The sequence below is a fragment of the Carassius auratus genome, chromosome 3, assembly GCF_003368295.1.
Source record: "Carassius auratus strain Wakin chromosome 3, ASM336829v1, whole genome shotgun sequence".
Lineage (NCBI taxonomy): Eukaryota > Metazoa > Chordata > Actinopteri > Cypriniformes > Cyprinidae > Carassius > Carassius auratus.
The window spans coordinates 27431634-27449788 of NC_039245.1; the positions used below are offsets into that span (position 1 = coordinate 27431634).

At 35.7% G+C, this 18155-nt stretch overlaps 1 protein-coding gene across 1 annotated transcript in view; it reads left to right on the top strand.

The window, feature by feature from the left end:
* The window catches only part of mgat5b (alpha-1,6-mannosylglycoprotein 6-beta-N-acetylglucosaminyltransferase B), a 95590-nt gene that overhangs the window by 60041 nt on the left and 17394 nt on the right, over positions 1-18155 (top strand). The window contains exon 9 of the mRNA XM_026217782.1: positions 17403-17534. Within this exon, the coding sequence (XP_026073567.1) occupies positions 17403-17534 (132 nt within the window). The remainder of the gene's footprint in view (positions 1-17402; positions 17535-18155) is intronic.

Sequence of the window (18155 nt, forward strand, 5' to 3'; positions counted from 1 at the left end):
GTTTTAGACATTATAGTGTCGCACTCATACTGACTCTTATTCTGCCTGAAAGAATGAAAAGACCATGCTGAAGGTGGAGCGATTCGACCAATCAGATGAAAGCAGCGGATCAGCTCCACCCACCAGTGCGAATGAAATATTGAAGCCATAAACTGAAATGATCAAAACGTAGATGGACCAACTGTCTTGTCCATGTTCTCTCACTTGATTCCTCTTGAGTCTTGAGTCTTTTGACCTTCTGCAAGCCCCGCCTTGTTCACACAGTGATTGACATGGCGCGAGGGGGTGGACACGTGATCTACTCGGAATGCATTTTCAATGTGCACATTGAATTTTGCTACATTCATTGCGGGACATTGAATGAAAATGCAATCGTAAGTGTCTTGACTGTGAGTGTATACACGATTAAGAAAAATAACAACTGAATGGTAATTCTGCCAGGAAAATGCTTAGCTAGAGACTTTGCACAAGCGTTCATATTCTGCTGTTCTGGCCACGGATTTGCCGGTCTTGTCTTTTTCTTGCAGGACCCTGTACCTTATAGTACTAAATTAGGTTTAATCATCTAATCGCCACCACAGCGTCTTGTCTCCATTGGCAACATGCACGATTTGTGTTGATTGCAAGTGTCACAGGTAGCGGAGAGTGCAAGTAGCGATTGCAAATGACATTGTAATTTAGTTTCCTTTTTGTAGTCTTCGCCGCCTGGCTACTGTTATAAAATGTTGGTAAATTCAAACAAAAAGTAATAAAATAAATTAAACAAAATAAAAAATAAAGACTGCAAGTGATGTCACTAGCGGAAGTGCAAGTGTCTGAGAGTGCAAGTGCAAGTCTGCAGCCAGACCCTCTTGAGCTGATGTCTGATTTCTTCAAGTGGTTGCATTTGGCAACATAGTCTTTTGCTTCGCTTATAAATATTTCTGCCTTGTATGGCAAACCATCTCAACCACTCCCTGCCAACTGGAAGTGAGTTTTGAACTCAACATATTTTAAAAAGTTTTTAATGCTGGTGTTATAGCAGTTAGTTTCATGAAATGAAATGGCGCTGACGCTCTCCAGATGCTGAGAAACTCTGATTTGTCATAACCACTCCTCTCTACCTCGTTGGCCCTGAGGAAGGATCCACGAGGCACGATCAAGCACTGGAAGTGACAGTGGAAACCTGACTGGCCCTGGCGCACACGAGCAAACGCAGCTAATGACTCCATTGTTAAAAAGGCCCAACAAAGATTATACTTCCTTCCCCAGCTGAGGAAGTTTAGCCTGCCACAGGAGCTGCTGAAACAGTTCTACTCAGCCATCATACAGTCTGTCCTGTGCACTTCAGTATCTGTCCGGTTTGATTCAGCTACACAATCAGACATCAGAAGACTACAGAGAACAGTTCGGACTGCGGAGTCACTATGGATCCCTCACATCCATGTTATCACCTCTTTGAACTTTTGCCATCTGGCCAGCGCTTCAGGGCTGCATATACTAGGACAGCCAGGAACGAGAACTGTTTCTTCCCCCGGGCAAAATACCTCATGAACAGTTAAATGTTCCCCACTTATTAAAAATATGCACTATCCTTATTTATTTGTTACCACCTCCATCCTAGTACGTCCCTGCATCTTATTCTATTCCACTCTATCCTCTATATAGCACTGTAAATAACATTTATTTATTTTTCAATTTATATTTCAATATTTGTCTAAAAAATATTTGTTTACAAAAGGTTATTTTTCTTTATTTTCTTTTTTTTTGTCTCTATGTTGTTGTATCTGTGTACTTGACGCGTATGTCACTAAAACGAAGTCCTTGTATGTGCAAGCATTGTGATTCTGATTATGATATTGCACATATTTTCCCTCAAGTTTTTCTTTGAAAGTACTCTCAAAACCCTAAAGAGGTTTTTTCATGAATTAGCTAAATTGTCTTTTGCTGCCATGGGCCACTCACTCTCTCTTTCTGTTTCTCTCCATCGCTGTACTTTTGTTCAGCTGCTTTGAAGCTCTATCTGGAGCAACAGCAGCGATGCATTTGAAAGCAGTGTTGGGGGCCTAATCAAGATAACGGTGCAATAATACACTGCAGAAATTCACTAAGACACATGAGACCTTTTATGGACAAAAAGCATGTTGTTAAATTATCAGCTGACTGTAAACGTATGAATGCGATCTTACCACAAAATGATGTATTACGGAAGACAAATCTGTGCCCTGCAGTACAAAGAATGGATTTACATTACTGAAGCTATGCAGTGGTAAAATATTCAGCAAACAAACTGTTCACATGTACTGCTCATGGCACACGAGGCACTGAAGATGTCAGTTATTACTAAAACAATATTATTGCTTTCCCGCTTGCTGGCCAGATTCACTTTACCATATAATGCTTTAATGGTCATGTCATACATCACCCTCCGAAGTCAGCTTATAATACTAAATATGTTCTGCAAACATTAAAAGTAAGAAACATTATTATTATTATTTTATTTTTTCTATCAGTTTTCACCCTCTTACCCTAGAACTAGATGAACCACACCTTCTTTACAATGAACATCATTTTTATTGGTTTGCTGGTTAGGTTCTTCAGTAACAGTTGATAATTGCTTCAACCTTATTAACTAGAAGTCTATGGGGACTGGGAGGTGCTACACACACAATCAGATACAGGGTTTTATCATCAAGGTTGGATACATATATGCTTTATTTGCATGCTTCATTTACATAGGATTTTCTGAGCACAAACGGTTGGCGTTTCAGTCCATTGAATGGGTAAATTTGATTTTGCATGTTGTGACCCCTTTAGTGTTTTTTCAGACACTAGAGGTATAACATAATATATAAAAAAAATATATATATCATTTTTTGTTCCAATTGCTCCTGGAATGTGCTTTGATCTTCAACTAATTAGAAATAATGAAAATCAGACTTGTTTAATCACATACAATAGTTTACTGTTCACTGAACTGATCAAAATAATCAATGTTACTGTGTTACTGAAAAGATAATTATAGTGCTATCAGTTCAGGTAAGGGTTTTTCATGCCTGTTAAAAAAAAGTTTGGATACTAATCTATTCCAGTGCAATATGACCTGAGCTTAGAATAGAGATTCAATGTCTTTCAGAAGTCCTTATATAAGATCCTATTTCAAGGACCATTAATGCATTAATACATTAATGCATAAAGTGTATAACTATAGCAGACTGAGAAAGGTCTGGTGAAAGACACTCTGGTGAACTTCCCAATAATCACAACCAGTCTTGTTGCTGTTGTTGTTCTTTTTGTGTATTATTTGTATTTTGAGAAAGATTTGCTCACTATAATCATGACTAACTTGGAAACTGTGTACAAATGGAGATGGAAATATGGATTACCAAATTTCAAAGAGATCTTTCACTTTTCTGAATTTCTCACCACTGCTGTCTGTAGAATGTTTGTCAAAGGGCCATCTGGTGGTGAGTGAGCCTTAGGGAGATTAATATTTCGGACTGTTTTACATTAAATTCATCCATTTACTGGCAAGACCAATAATAATAATGATGATAATAATTCAGTCTCACTGCAGTACAAATGAAGTGCATTTTTTTCATGTTCTAGTGGAGATAGCAAGTCATCTCAGCCTTTTGAGAATACAGCATAATCTCTTATCAAGTCGGTGTCAGCCTTATAGTCTTAAACATGACAGGGTCAGTTAATCTAAACCCTGAAGTTTTTAATCTGTAGTGAACCACACTCTACTGCAGTCCTTTTTTTTTTTTCTTTTTTTTTTTAAGCCAAACAAATATTTTAAATTGTAAAATGATTAGGTAACACTTTAGATTAGGTAGAATTTATTAGGTTCTTATTAGCATGCATATTACTAGAAAATTAGCCATGTATTAATGCTAATTAAGAACATATTAATGCCTTATTCTACTTGACCTTATTCTACATCCCTAATCTTACCCAATACCTAAACCTAACAACTACCTTACTTACTATTAATAAGCAGCAAATAATTAAAAATGTATTGAGAGAAATGTCATAGTTAATAGTTAACAAGTGTCACCTATTCTAAAGCGTTACCACATTTTCTTATATATTTTCCTGAAGAAAGAGAATTTCTGTCTGTGCCTTTCTCACATCTCCAGGTGTCTGATTCATTTGAGCGCAGTGAGCTGACACTATACCGACAAATATCTTCCATATGACATAAATAGCTGGTCACACAGAGTGCTTCATTACTTTCCTGCCATTTTTCAATCTGAACCCCAGTGGCCTTATGTGAAGCCCTAAGATCTGACAAGAATGGAAGTATTTGGCTATTTTTATAGACCCAGGGTCAAAATGAAGTGGTACGTTCACTGTAGAATCTCTCCTCAGGCTTTCTTTCATATCGGGAGAGAGATTAGTGTGGCTCTATTGGACTGGAACAGTGTGCAATAGCTGTGTACTCAGCAGTGTATACAAAGAGCATGAGCAACCCCTGTAAATGTGCGTCCATATCCAGTTTTGACAGTTTTTCTCCCAGTGTGAGTCTGATCCTACCACATGCATTTGAAAAATAAAAGATTAAAGGGCCTAACACCGAACCTTGCAGCACTCCCTAGAAACTGATATTGAATCTGTGCTTGGAGACACAAGTCTCACAAAGGGGTAAATATTTTTTTTAAACAAACTACACCCACCATAATGCAAAGGTTCATGGGCACACACAAACACCTTCCATGTTTTATGTGGACATGGCATAGGCATTATGGTTTTTATATTGTACAAACTGTATTTTTATGCCTGTATCCTAATCCTAAACCCCTTACCCTCAAGCCCCAAAAGTGTATTTAGACTAGTGTTAATTTTGTCAGCTATTTTAATTTAGTCTTAGTCTTGCGTCAAATTAAACTTTTAGTTTTTATCATATTTAGTCAACTTGTTTTGTCTATTTTAGTCAAGTTTAATTGACTAAATGTCTAAGCATTTTAGTCTAGTTTTAGACATTTGAAACTTACACATTTTTGTCATATTCATCTTACTGTATAATTTTTAAAATGATACAAAAAATATTTTGCTAAATTGAAATTGCAATGATTGTTGGTGGTTTTTAGGGAATGCATTTTTAAGTTGCTCTTTCACCAATAAGCACCAATCAATAGAATATTGACTATGAATAGAATATATACATTATGTAAACTGGATAAAAAAAAAATCTAATTTCAAATATTATAATAGAGAAATTACTAATAGTAATTCCAATAATTCCAAATGGCATTAATGTTTATCTTTTAAAACAACCACATAAAAAATTGCTTTACCGAGGTTGTGTAACTAACAACCAGAAAACACTATTGCAAACAAAACATTTGAGATCCAGAACAGACTGGATGAATGAAACTTTCATTTACGCAGAATCCCTCAGATTGAGATTGCTGAACTACAATTTACTTGTACAGTACTGTATGTGTTTTCAAATCATGGCGCCTTCGCAGAGAGAGTTTGTGTAATAACAGAAAACCTCTGGTTGGAGGATTTGAGCTCTTGCTATTTAGTATCTGCAAATATGAGCGCTCACATAATAGAGTTTGAATAATGTTGGCTCCACTTTTTCAACAAAAGTAAAAAGGGTTTTTGTTCTTTTAACTACATGTCCCCTAACAGTGGGGAAAATATACATTTTAAGCCCTGCTGATTTTGTAGGTTTGCCCTCTTACAAAGAAAATGAAGGGTCAGTCAGTTTTATGGTAGGTTTAGTTTAACGGATAAAGACAGAATATTAACCAAAATATCTAGAAAAAAACAGGTTAGAAATTGATTTGCATTTCAGTGAGTGAAATAAATATTTAATCCCCTACCAACCAGCCATCATTCTGGCTCCCACAGACTGGTTATGTGCCCATGTGGAACACAGGCTAGTCCTGTCACTTTAATAAGTTACTCCTAATGTCAGCTCGTTAGTGGCCTAGCCAGTCTCCAGACCTCAGGACATCTGTGGAGAGAGCTGAAACTTTGAGTTGCCAAATGACGGCCAAGAAACCTTAAGGATTTCGAGAGGATCTGTAAAGAGGAGTGGATCAAAATCCCTCCTGAGATATGTGCAAACCTTGCTTGCCAAAGGTGCTTGCCAACAAGGGTTTCTGCACCAAGTACTAGGTCATGTTTTGCTTGGGCATCAAATAATTATTAAACTCACTGAAATGCAAATCAATAGCTAACATTTAATTTGTAATTATTATTATTTTTATTTTTTTTACATTTATTTAATATATATATATATATATATATATATATATATATATATATATATATATATATATATATATATATATATATATATATATATATAAATTTGATTATTTTGTTGATAATCTGTCTCTGTTCATTAAAATAAACCTACCATAAAAATTACAGACCCTTAATTTCTTTTAAGTGGGCAAACTTTATTTCCTCAGTTATAATTTAATGACGTTATTATCTTATCGTCATCATCTCAGTTTAGTCAGGGGAAAAAACGATAATTAAAAAATTAACACTAATTTAGACAAGGCCTAAATTTAAAGAGGAAATAACGAGTGTTTGAGTTTAACATGATAATTCAGTGCAATTAATTATAAGATAAAAAATTATAATTATGCAAAACAATGACAATAGTAATAAAATAAATTATAGAGAATAATGTCAACATCAGAAAAATTATATTGCAGTACAGCCTTTATGTTTTTGTAAGTTCTCCAGTTAGACTCAACCAACCTCGATAATTTATTATATTATTTTTTTTTGTTATTTTGGATGGGGTATTAATGATACAGTATTAATGTTTACCACTGCTCACATTTTATGCTACATAACTGCAAATTTAAATCCTTTGATACAGTAGCTCTACACATTCAAACTGGAATTTGCATACATCTAATTAAAGCCTCTAGCAGTGTTAAGTTAATGAAACTGCAGTCTGTACTTCCATTACAGAACATTCATTCTCAGTGTGTCATATGCTACCACTTCTCTTGATTTTCAGCCCATCACAATTATTCATCTATTCGTAAATGCTCCACCTTCTAATATGTGCAATCTGTTGCATTTGTTACAAAAATGCTTTTGAGACATATTAATGACCTGCCCTGCTGTGATTGTGCTTAGAAAACCATATATTTCAGCATAGGAAATGAGGCCATGGGATTTTTGTGCACATTCTCTGTCGTGAATGTGAACAGCACCAGGGGTGTTTACCTTTGCATTTTTTTGGAAAGAAGACAATACTGAAGGAAAAAGAATGTTGGTTTTGTTTCCACATCATTTAAGAGTTAGGCGTTGCAACATCTTTAGAGTAGTGTTTATTTATAATTGGGGAAAGCTGGCAGCAGAGGAACCGTTTTGAAGCAGCGAGGCTTGAAATGAATGGAAAGAAATGTGAGCATTTTAAATTTGAATTGCTCCACTTCTGTGCCAGCTGAACCCAAACTGTGTGGCAACTGGCAGAGATGATCAGATTTGGGCTAATTTAAGGGGTATCAAAAGTGCTTGCTCACATTGTTCAACAGATTATGTATAAAACAAAAATGAGTTAGGGAAATTATTAATGCAACAGCCTCATCCACAGGCCATCTACACTCCGTTCACTTGATGCATATTGCACATTCAAGTAATGGCTGAAAAGTTAAGTTTAAATCTGATTGGTAGAATTTATAACTTATGGTATGTGAGGGAAGGCAGTACGCGACGTGACAAAAATGCACCTGTGGCAACATTGCTGCAAAATAATATTATATCACTTCTTGCTAGTTTTGTGAAGCTTTTAAGGTGAAATGTCCAGTGGGAAAAATGCTCTAAAAGTGCGTTCAGTTTTATCTGAAACAGATGAACGTGGATCTGGCAGCGTTTTATTACACTGGTTGCTCTATCACATTTGAAAATAATGTACCACCTACACTAAACCTGACCCTATAACTGATAATGTTAGCAAAAGACAAAAGTGAGATAAAAACACATTTGCTTAAGCATCAGTTAAATTATAGCTTGATTCTTCAAGCGTGTGAGCTTTTTCATTGAATCTTGTGTATCTTCACAGGATTCATACCTGACTGTTTTTGCAGATTCAAGACCTGGCTGAAATGTTTAGATCAAATCTGACTGGTAGAATATATAACTCATGGGATTCGAGGGAAGGCAGCAGTCCAACATGCTTACAAGGTTGAATGAGCATTTTTGAAGAATAATCTCCAAATGTATTGACAAGTATTTAGACATAACCAAATAGCAGAATAGTTTGAGTGTGTTTGGGGAGACCAGCTTAATTAATGTCCACTGCTTCATGTGAGTGGAGAGTCCCTGCTCAGCTGTTTTGCCTCTATTTAATTTCCATAGTTAAAGCAAATTATGTAATTGTTTTTGGACAATTAACTCACAATTAAAAATGTTGGAATGTCACTGCGGTACTAGTGTCATCTGTGCTCATATGCTGCAGGATCCTGTCTTTTCACTAATTTTCTTTCATCATTTTTGCTCAATGTCTTTTAATCAGCAAGGGCCAGTTGTAGTTTTGTTACAAATTATATTAAGTTACAACTTGCCCACTAATTCAAGTTTTTAGTATGCACCATTAAAGAAATTTGAAACATAACTACACATATAAACTAAATCTCTTAAAACCTCCTGTCATTGGAACAACAGCTGGAGTAAAATAATGGATTGACTGAATTGCATCAATACGCTCTTAACATATAAGATAATGCTTATCTTTACATTTTAAGAAACCTGCACAACTATGCATCAGTTTGTGCAGCTAGGCAACTGTAAAGCAGGGTTATTATTGTTAATTAAAATGAAAATAACTTTTGTTAATTGAAATAATTGTCTTATTTTAACATTAGTTGTAAATTGAGCATAAATGTGATGTGTTGTGTTGTATTTCTGTGTGACACCGTGACAGTTTTTGTGTCTGTCAGTTGTCACATTTGCTGAGCTCCAGTGACCTGTGGAGACACAACTCACGCTTGGCTCACAGTCATTTCTCTTTTTAGAGAGGGAGTCTGTTTAATTCATTCTGTTTGCTAAGAAAGCATGGAAACCGTGACAGCTTTAAGTAGGGAAAATTCTATTTTTTTGCCTCAGAAATACACCAGCCGCTACCAAATATGGGTCAGACTTTTCATAAAATATTATTGGATATGACACAATATCTTAACCCACAAGGTACCAGGTGGGTGACCGGGCAAGTTTACTATGTCAGCTGGTTATGTCATGCAAATGTCAAAATGTATTAGGTTACAAATCATGCAAAAGTTAAAGTGATTTTTCTTAAAAGGGGAACTTGTGAACTAATAGTTTTGGAATCAGTTTGCTATAGTGCATATAGTTTACATATGCATTGTTTATTTCAATGTTAAATACCATGTGCTTGCTCAGTTTTATATTTTTTTAAGAAAACAAAACAGCAAACCGTCTTTTAGCATATACTAGATTATGTAGGTTTAAACTAAGTGGTGGAAAGATTACTTAAATGTATACTTAAGTACAAATTAAAGGTCCCATGACATGGATCATTTCCTTATCTTTAAATGCTTTTTAATGTTCTCTTAGGTGTACTTATATTGTTAGTATGATTTTTACATGTAAAATTTAGAAATAAAAAGCATTTTTAGATCCTGATATTAGCCCTCTGGCTTGATTGCTCTGTTTGAAGGGGCGTGTCTGCTGTGAGACTCCATCATTGCATTCGAAATGCGTTCATGTGGAACCCCTCTCAAATATAACGTTATATATATATATATATATATATATATTATTATTATTATTATTTTTTTTTTTTTTTTTACTATTACAGCTGGCGAGATTAACGAATCGTGGAAGTGTGGATTATATAAAAAAAATGTTCAATCTTTTCCCATCACATGAAAGGCTGCAGTGTTGAGCATTGAGTAGACAGAGTCTGTTTATCGCGTGGATGCAGTGATCTCGTCATTATTGCAACACGTTTTCTCTCACAAAATGCTTTCACCACAAATAACAGCAAACACATGAATACAGTAAGAGCTCCGTTGTGCAGCATAAAAGCGTCATTCATTGTAACGGCAGTTTGGGCAAGTGTGCAGATATACTCGCGATGTGTAACAGCTCTGGAAAAAAGCGAGCGTTCTTTGATCGCTCTCTAGTTAAATCACAATTTAAATAACAGATTTGTTTCATGCTACTAAGAGAAACAACGTGAAGTTGACCGTTTAGTCACTGGCTTGATTCACTGATGCATAAACAGTATTAAACGATTTAGAAAGAAAGTCTGAGTGAACTTGAATAATTAGCTACCCATCAGAAATCACCGATCGCAGATCAGGCATTAATGAACACTGTTACTCACTGTTTGTGCCGGTGCTGTCGAATCCATATCACTGTTTGTAATGCCTGTGCTGACATTGCGACTGAATCATATGTAAATATTTGGGCGGGCAAAGCAGAGAAAGGGGAGGTAACAATTCTCGTTGCAACGTCACAACGAGGAGATTCAAGATCAGCCCGTTTGAGCTTCCATTTTCTCAAAGGCAGAGAAAGATAGAAAAATCTCGATTTACACCGATTCAAATTTCTAGAAACTTGGGGACCATATACAGGCTAGGGGAACATATCCATATCGAAGATCTATGTGAATTATGACTACTTTGAACAAAACCTACTTTTGTCTGAGTTACAAATTACTTGAATTAGTTCACATGTTACAAGAATTTCTAACTTCAGTATCTTGAAAAATGTCGATATCAAAGTACTCGTGAACCGGATGTTGCAACTGACTCCAGTGTTGTGGTGTATTTCCAAGTGAAGCAGAATATTGAATAAATGGTGGGGGTTTTATTGTGGTGCACCCCCACTCCACCTCTTACTCATAGCAGATTCACCGTCGGATAGGAGTGGTTAAGAATATCTGCATGTTACACCTGACATCACGCTTCACTGCTTCTGGGTTCTAACGCTCTGCCAGATGTCCCAAGAACACACCAAACTATGCTAATATACACCCACAATGTCATGTAATTCTGAAAAACTATAACCCTAACCTCTATGTATGAAAAAAGTATGAAAAGCATCGTCAGAATAGTCCATCTGCCATCAGTGTTTCAACCGTAATATTGTGAAGTGACGAGACTACTTTTTGTATGTGAAGCTGAACAAAGCTATTATGGGTTTGGAACGACATGGTGGTAAGTGATTAATGACAAAATGTAAATTTTGGGGTGGAGTAACCCTTACATTTTTATAAAGAATATCTCTTTGAGTTTGAGACTTTAGTCTTTGCAACTTAAGGGATCTTATCTATTCACAAACAGCGTGTAACATTCCAAAGCAAAAGGATAATTTTAAATCACATCCCTTTAATATAACCTTTTATTAACATACATATAAATATTGATCAAGTGTCATTACAAAAATCTCATTCTTGAACATTTTCTCATTATGTGTATTTGTTTCTGTAAAATAGTGTAACTTTGTTGCAAAAGCTTACAGCACAATGAAGTCTGATTTCCAATTTGATTTCAAACTGAATTAAACTTACAAAAAAAAAAAAAACATTACAAATCAAACTACCTCAATTCAGTTTGAGGTGTTCAAAATATGACAACACTGAATTTGTATAAGCAGCAATTTTAGAGCCATGTATGTTAGGCCTATTCATTTAGATGGAACATCAGATGGCATTGACATGTAATGACTACAATGTAGTGATGTAGTTTCACAGACTAGAATATTTATCCATACAGATCAGACAAATATCCCATTCAGAAACATTTCTAGCATAAACTTACATTGTAAAGAAATTAAAGTTACATCTTTGATTGTTGAAAGACTTTCTGGTGCATTTCACTTGCAGCCAATAAAATTTCCTGTAGGGTTTTTATCGGTCAGGTGTGGATCGATTCTAAACAAAGTTTAATCCAAGAGCAAAGAGAAATAATTTCTACTTTAAAAGCATGGAGAGTTCATGATTGCACACAGTCTGCGCACAAGCAATATCAGAGTGAGAGGACACGCAGTTCATTTGTGTAAGTTAGGCCTATTTGAGAGCTCACATCAAGTTTTCTGCCGTTAAATGACTGTTCTCATGTTACAATAAAGTGCTCGCCACACTTGCGTGGGAATGATTACAATTATGTGGAATACCTGCAATCCCGCGCAGACATTCAGACTGTAATTGACAGGAGGTGGATGCGTGTCAAACTCACTGTTGGAGAGGAGAGAGATACACAGCTTGTATTGGGGTAGGCCATATATGGGAGATACTGTGGAAAATGAGTACTGGAACTGTGTCAGATATTTCAGTATCAGTATTAAAAAATGATATTTATGATAACACCACCATGTAGTTTAATAAATTCCATAGTCCATAAATTGCACTGAGCTCCATGTCTGATCAGCTCTTCACCTGCTGCAGTGGTGGCTTTTCCCAGTTCACATATCAGCGCTTTTATTGGACTCTTTATGATTGGATATTTTTAGTGGCTACTGAAGTGCCAACAAAGGTTTGACTATCAATTCAAATTGTGGGTGTACTCAGTAACGGACTATGATTTAAAAGTAATGAAGTAGATTATTTTGCTTAATTTGTACTTAAAAGGGGTGGGGGGGGGGGGGTGAAATGCTCGTTTTCGCTCAATCTCCTGTTAATCTTGAGTACCTATAGAGTAGTACTGCATCCTTCATAACTCCAAAAAGTCTTTAGTTTTATTATATTTATAAGAGAAAGATAGTCTGTACCGATTTTTCTATGGGCGGAGCTAAAGAATCACGAGCACCAATAGGCTTTTGCGTTGAGAGCGTTTGGAAGCTGTGACATTACCGTGAGAAAAAAAAAAAAAAATCATCCAAAACAAACCATGGCTAACAGTAAGATTCAGCGTATATTTATGATCCAGAATCAGATCCAGAGGCTGAAATTTAACAAGAGCAGCAGCAGCAACGACTACATTAGGACGTCTCTATTTGGTATGTATTGAAACTGTGTATATTTGCTTAGTGGTTTTGGAAAATGACTAAGTTCCACTTTATGTCGTCTTTTTTTTTTTTAAGCTGTACATGTGGAAAGTGCAGTTTGATGACAACATCGCATGTTGTTTACTTGATGTGCTTACGCGCCGATAGCTAAGTTAATAACACAGAGATATTTGAAGCAGTTTTACTCACCGCCTGCGGTTCCAACACACAATCGTGACCCTTTTTCGTTGGGACTGCATTATCCTTAAGAAATAAACGATGTGCAAATCCGGCATCAAACTGGGCCTTGTTTGTAAAACAAGCATCTTCGAAATGCAGGGAACAAACACAAACACTTACACAACTCCGTTGATGCTCTGTAAAAATAAACTCCATCCACTGGTCCCTTAATGCTGTTTTTTTTTTTTTTTGTTTTTTTTTTTTTGGTAATCTGTGCAGGGTTGTCTTGCCCTGGCAACCAAAAACACACTCCTTTTGTGACATTTCGCGACGCTCTCGCTCTGATCAGTGAAGTCTGTTGTGCTCTCAGTGCTCTGCTATACGGGAGCGCGCGCTCTTCCGGCAGAAGTGCGTCAGCACCCATATAAGGAAATTCCGCTCCATCTAACGTCACACAGAGCCATACTCGAAAAAAACTTTCCGAAACTTGTGACAAACCAGACGGAGTATTTTTGGAACAAAAATACTCCTTCAAACGTACAACTTAATGTTTGAAACTTTGTCCATGTTTAGCATGGGAATCCAACTCTTTAACAGTGTAAAAAACTCAGTATGCATGAAATGGCATTTCAACCCCCCTTTAAGTACAAGTAAAAGTACAGCTTTAAAAATATACTCATAAAAGTACAAGTCCCCTAAAGAAAACTACTTAAGTATTGTAATGTGAGTAGTTGTTATTCATAACCTTTACCACTGTAAACATGCACTACTGCGCTCATGATATTTTTTATTCCCTGAACTTAAAACTGTATTTGTATTTTTAATTATTTAGCATTTATATAAATATTTTTACCTCATGGGGACCATTGACCACAAATGGGGCCATTTGGTTAGCACAAAGTAGGGTAAACCTGTGCACACACATACGGATCTAGATCATTGTTTTTATTGCATTTAATAGTATCCCATATGCTTTCAGCTTTGCATTCTATGCTCCATTTGATCTCTGTTTGACAGTCGGTAAGAAACAGATACTGAAAAGATGCAATGAGTGCAGCCATTGACTAATGCTAAAGTAGATCTGACGGATGATTCAGCCTGTTCTCTCATGACCAAGAAAATCAATATTGCTTTGGATGAATAATCATAAAACTGCTTAAGGACCATCTGCATTTGCAAACTTCAGATCTCTGGCTCTACTCTCACACTTTTTGGATGTAGTCAGACTAGCTGTGTGAGTAAACATCCAGTAAATTAAGAAAATTGACTACTTTATTAACACCTTTTCATTTAATTTAATTTAATTTGTGACAGTATAACTAGTTATAATAGATTTTGCATGAAGTTGGCAGCCACTGGCCGTAACTCTTCTATGTTTAATTGACAAAGTTTTCAAAGTTTGAGGAAACTATTTTCAAACTTACCAAGCTACAAGCTCATATATGAAGTGAACAGTGACATAATTCACTTTATTGATATAATCTTATTAGAGCAGTACAGTATATAGAGTTTCAAAAGTTGCTGTTACCATGGAAACATAAATGGTTCCCAATGCAACTTCCCACTGTTTTGATTGTCAGGTCTCAAACTACTACGTATACTGTATAAGTCTACAGTATGTCACATATGTCACAATATGTACATTATTTTACACTACAATATTGTACTGTACAGGGTTTATTTTCAATACTATAATCATATTAACAAGTTTTATATTGCCCTTATTTGCATTGTTTGGTTTCCATTATATTATTTGCAGTGCTTCACTGGATGAACAGTTTATACACTTAAAAATTGCAGAACACATCTGAATGTATCTGAATATTATATAGTTATTTACTTTAAAACAATGTTTTTCATGTTTACGGAACTTCCATACACGATTCATCCGGATGCTGTTGATTCATCTGAAAGTTTGGATTGTTTCATAGCTATTTTTATTATTGTTTTAGACCTACAGAGAAAATGAATGTGAAAGACACTTCCAGAACTAAGGCTGCTGAGAAAGTGGGTTTGTCAGTGGTGTATAGCTGTTGCGCAGTACTGTATGTCTTGTTAGTGTGTGTTCACCAGCTCCTGCTGTCTGCACTGCTCTTTGTTCTGTTCTATACTGCAGCCATCACAGATTCATGAGGGAAGCAGATACCCGTGGTTCTGCCTGATTTAAACATTTCAGTACTAAATACAGACACAAATAGGGCTAAGAGTGTTTTGTGATCACTCAAACCGTGCTGAATTGTATAGAAAATAATATTTTAGTATACTTATCTTTTAGTATAAAACTGTCCTTGCAGATCACAATAATGTTATTGAAATGAAAGGCTACGGAAGTGTGTTTAAAGAGAGTACACCTTCATGGCCATGTTTCACCCAAAAATGAAAATGCTTTCATCAGTTATTCACTCTCATGTCGCTCAAAACCTATGAGACTTTGGTGAATCTTTGAAACACAAATTAAGATATTTTTCCAGAAATGTGTCCCTCCATGGAAATCAGAACTTAGAAGATCCAAATAATCCATACTGGTTTCATAATATCAATTTATTTAAAATCAACCCATATGAATGGAAGCCCAAATTAAGTATTTTGTTTTATCATAAAAAGGTGTATCTATTCATACAACTTGGATTAATCCATTCGAATCACATGGATTTATTTAAGAATTTTTTTTTTTTTTTTTTTTTTTTTTGATCTTCTACATTCATGGATCTTCTAATTTCAACTATATTTATTTACATCACTGTAAATTCACATTTGTTCATTTAGCAGATGCTTTTAATCAAGACGACTCACTATTGTCATGCCATCTATTTGAACCCTTTGTTCAGATTATTTCTCACAGAGCTCTTTGCACGAGTTAAACACCAGTTTGAATGAGTTGCTCTGGACCCAGTAACCTGGTTTATGCAAGAGAGCACCTTATTTACAGAGCTGACATTTATAGAACTAAAGATTTGCAGATCAGGCTCGAAAAAAGCTTTACCTCTGCCTGAGGATTTGCATAAACGAACTGAGCACTGGTTAAGAAAAAAGCTATTTCCAGTATTATCTATTAAACCCCGAGTGTTACGGTTAAAGGCGCTCGCATTTTGACATTTCAGATCGGAATAAGATCAAAAACCTTCGGTGTACGGAAATTAATTTTAACGGAGCCCAACCTGCAGGAGATTGTGATGCGTTTATTGCTCTTTTCCCATTTTCTGTAGATGAAAGATGTGGGTGGCTGAAACCAGCCCAGAATTCATAATGAAATATCAGAAGCCAGTTTAGCAGCAGATCTGTGGTGGGTTACACATTCTCTGCTGAAGCATCTGCTCACAAACACCAGCAGCTTTGGATTTGGCACTTCCAGGATCCCTAGAGGAGCATCCCAGAGGAACTCTCCCAACTCACAAATGATCTTCTTCAGAGAGGAGGAGGTGCTCTCCTCACAGGCACCTGCTTCGTGCCAGTGTGTGTGAACTAGATGATGAGTCACACTCAATTTAACCCCGAAACTCATGCGTGGTGTCCCCCAAATCTTTTTATTTATTTCAAAGTTTGTAATATGAAATGACAAAATAAATAAATACATTTGAGCATACTTGTAAAAGGAGTACTGTATTACGGAAATACTATCCTTTAAGAAAATAACATCCTACATATACTGTAGATACATCCTATTGCAAAATATAGTTTACGTTTAAATTAAATGCAATTATTTAAACCCTAACCTTGGCCCACTTAAGTGTAATTATAATGTAATTATAAGTGTAATTATTTCTGATGTATTTTAAACTGGGTTATAGTGTACTGACAAATTTATTGTCAAGTGTATATGGTAAGGTCATTTCTGTTTGAACTTATATGCCATGCATTTAAATATATTTGTAACTATACGTTAGTATTGATGAATAGTAATGTCGTGCATTTAAAATATATTAACTGTAAATGTAATATTCAACAACACTCTACATATACATAAATACTTTTAATTTTAAAGTGCACTACAATTAACATTCAGTACATATTACAGTTCGGTACACATTAAGCGGACTACAAGCTTTCTGCGAACTCTGGAGTCTTGCATGTCTTGTTGCAAAACGGTTACATGCAAGAAATCCAGAAATCAATGCACAAAAGGTAAATGAATTCCACAGAGTCACTCAGAGATCTATAGTGTATCACAGCAAGTAAATATACTTCATGTTGATATACATAATGCAGATGACTGACATGTTCTAGCAATGTTGATGTTGATTATTACCCCTCAGACCTGCACCAATGCTTTAGTGTGGTACAACTTATTCTTTTTTCACTTTTAGGTCACTTGGTGTTCCTCCAGGAAGAGGAAGCTGTCCTCTGATTGGCCCGTTACCCTTTGACCTTATCTATACAGACTACCACGGCCTGCAGCAGATGAAACAGCACATGGGCCTTTCCTTTAGACAGCACAGGTCAGTTTGAGACTCTCGTCCAAAAACATACTGAGCTGCCTTTCTGAACCTCTGGCTTCTAACAATAAAGATATGTCTTTGCCTGACTTTTTGAAAAAGTTACTAAACTTGAATTTTGATTTCATTGGGCCTTCAAGAAGCTCTATCATGTGCTTTATAATGGATTCTGAGTTTTATTGACTTGGTCATTTCAGCAATCTCGCTGTGAATTCTCAGAACTCAATCAGTGAGTTCAATAATGAATAGAGATGAACTCAGATACATAAAACACTGATGAGTACAGCATAATACTCCACAAATTTAACTCATAAATAATGGATAATGTTTATGTCTCATTGCTCACACCAAGATCGCCACATACATAATGTATTAAAATTATTGGAAGATCAATTAGAGGCCATTTCTCATTTGTCAGCTGTAAAATACAATATGTTGCTATATTTCACTCTGGGAGAGAATGAGACTGATTTTTCTTTTGTGTAATAAATCAACCCCGTAGGGATTTTTTTTTTTTTTTTTTATTGCACTGCAGTGTTTACAGTGGTCCAAGTCTGAAAGCTGTTGTTTGCTTTCCAAGTGTCACAAAATACGAAATAATTTAATAATCTTCACATAGCTATT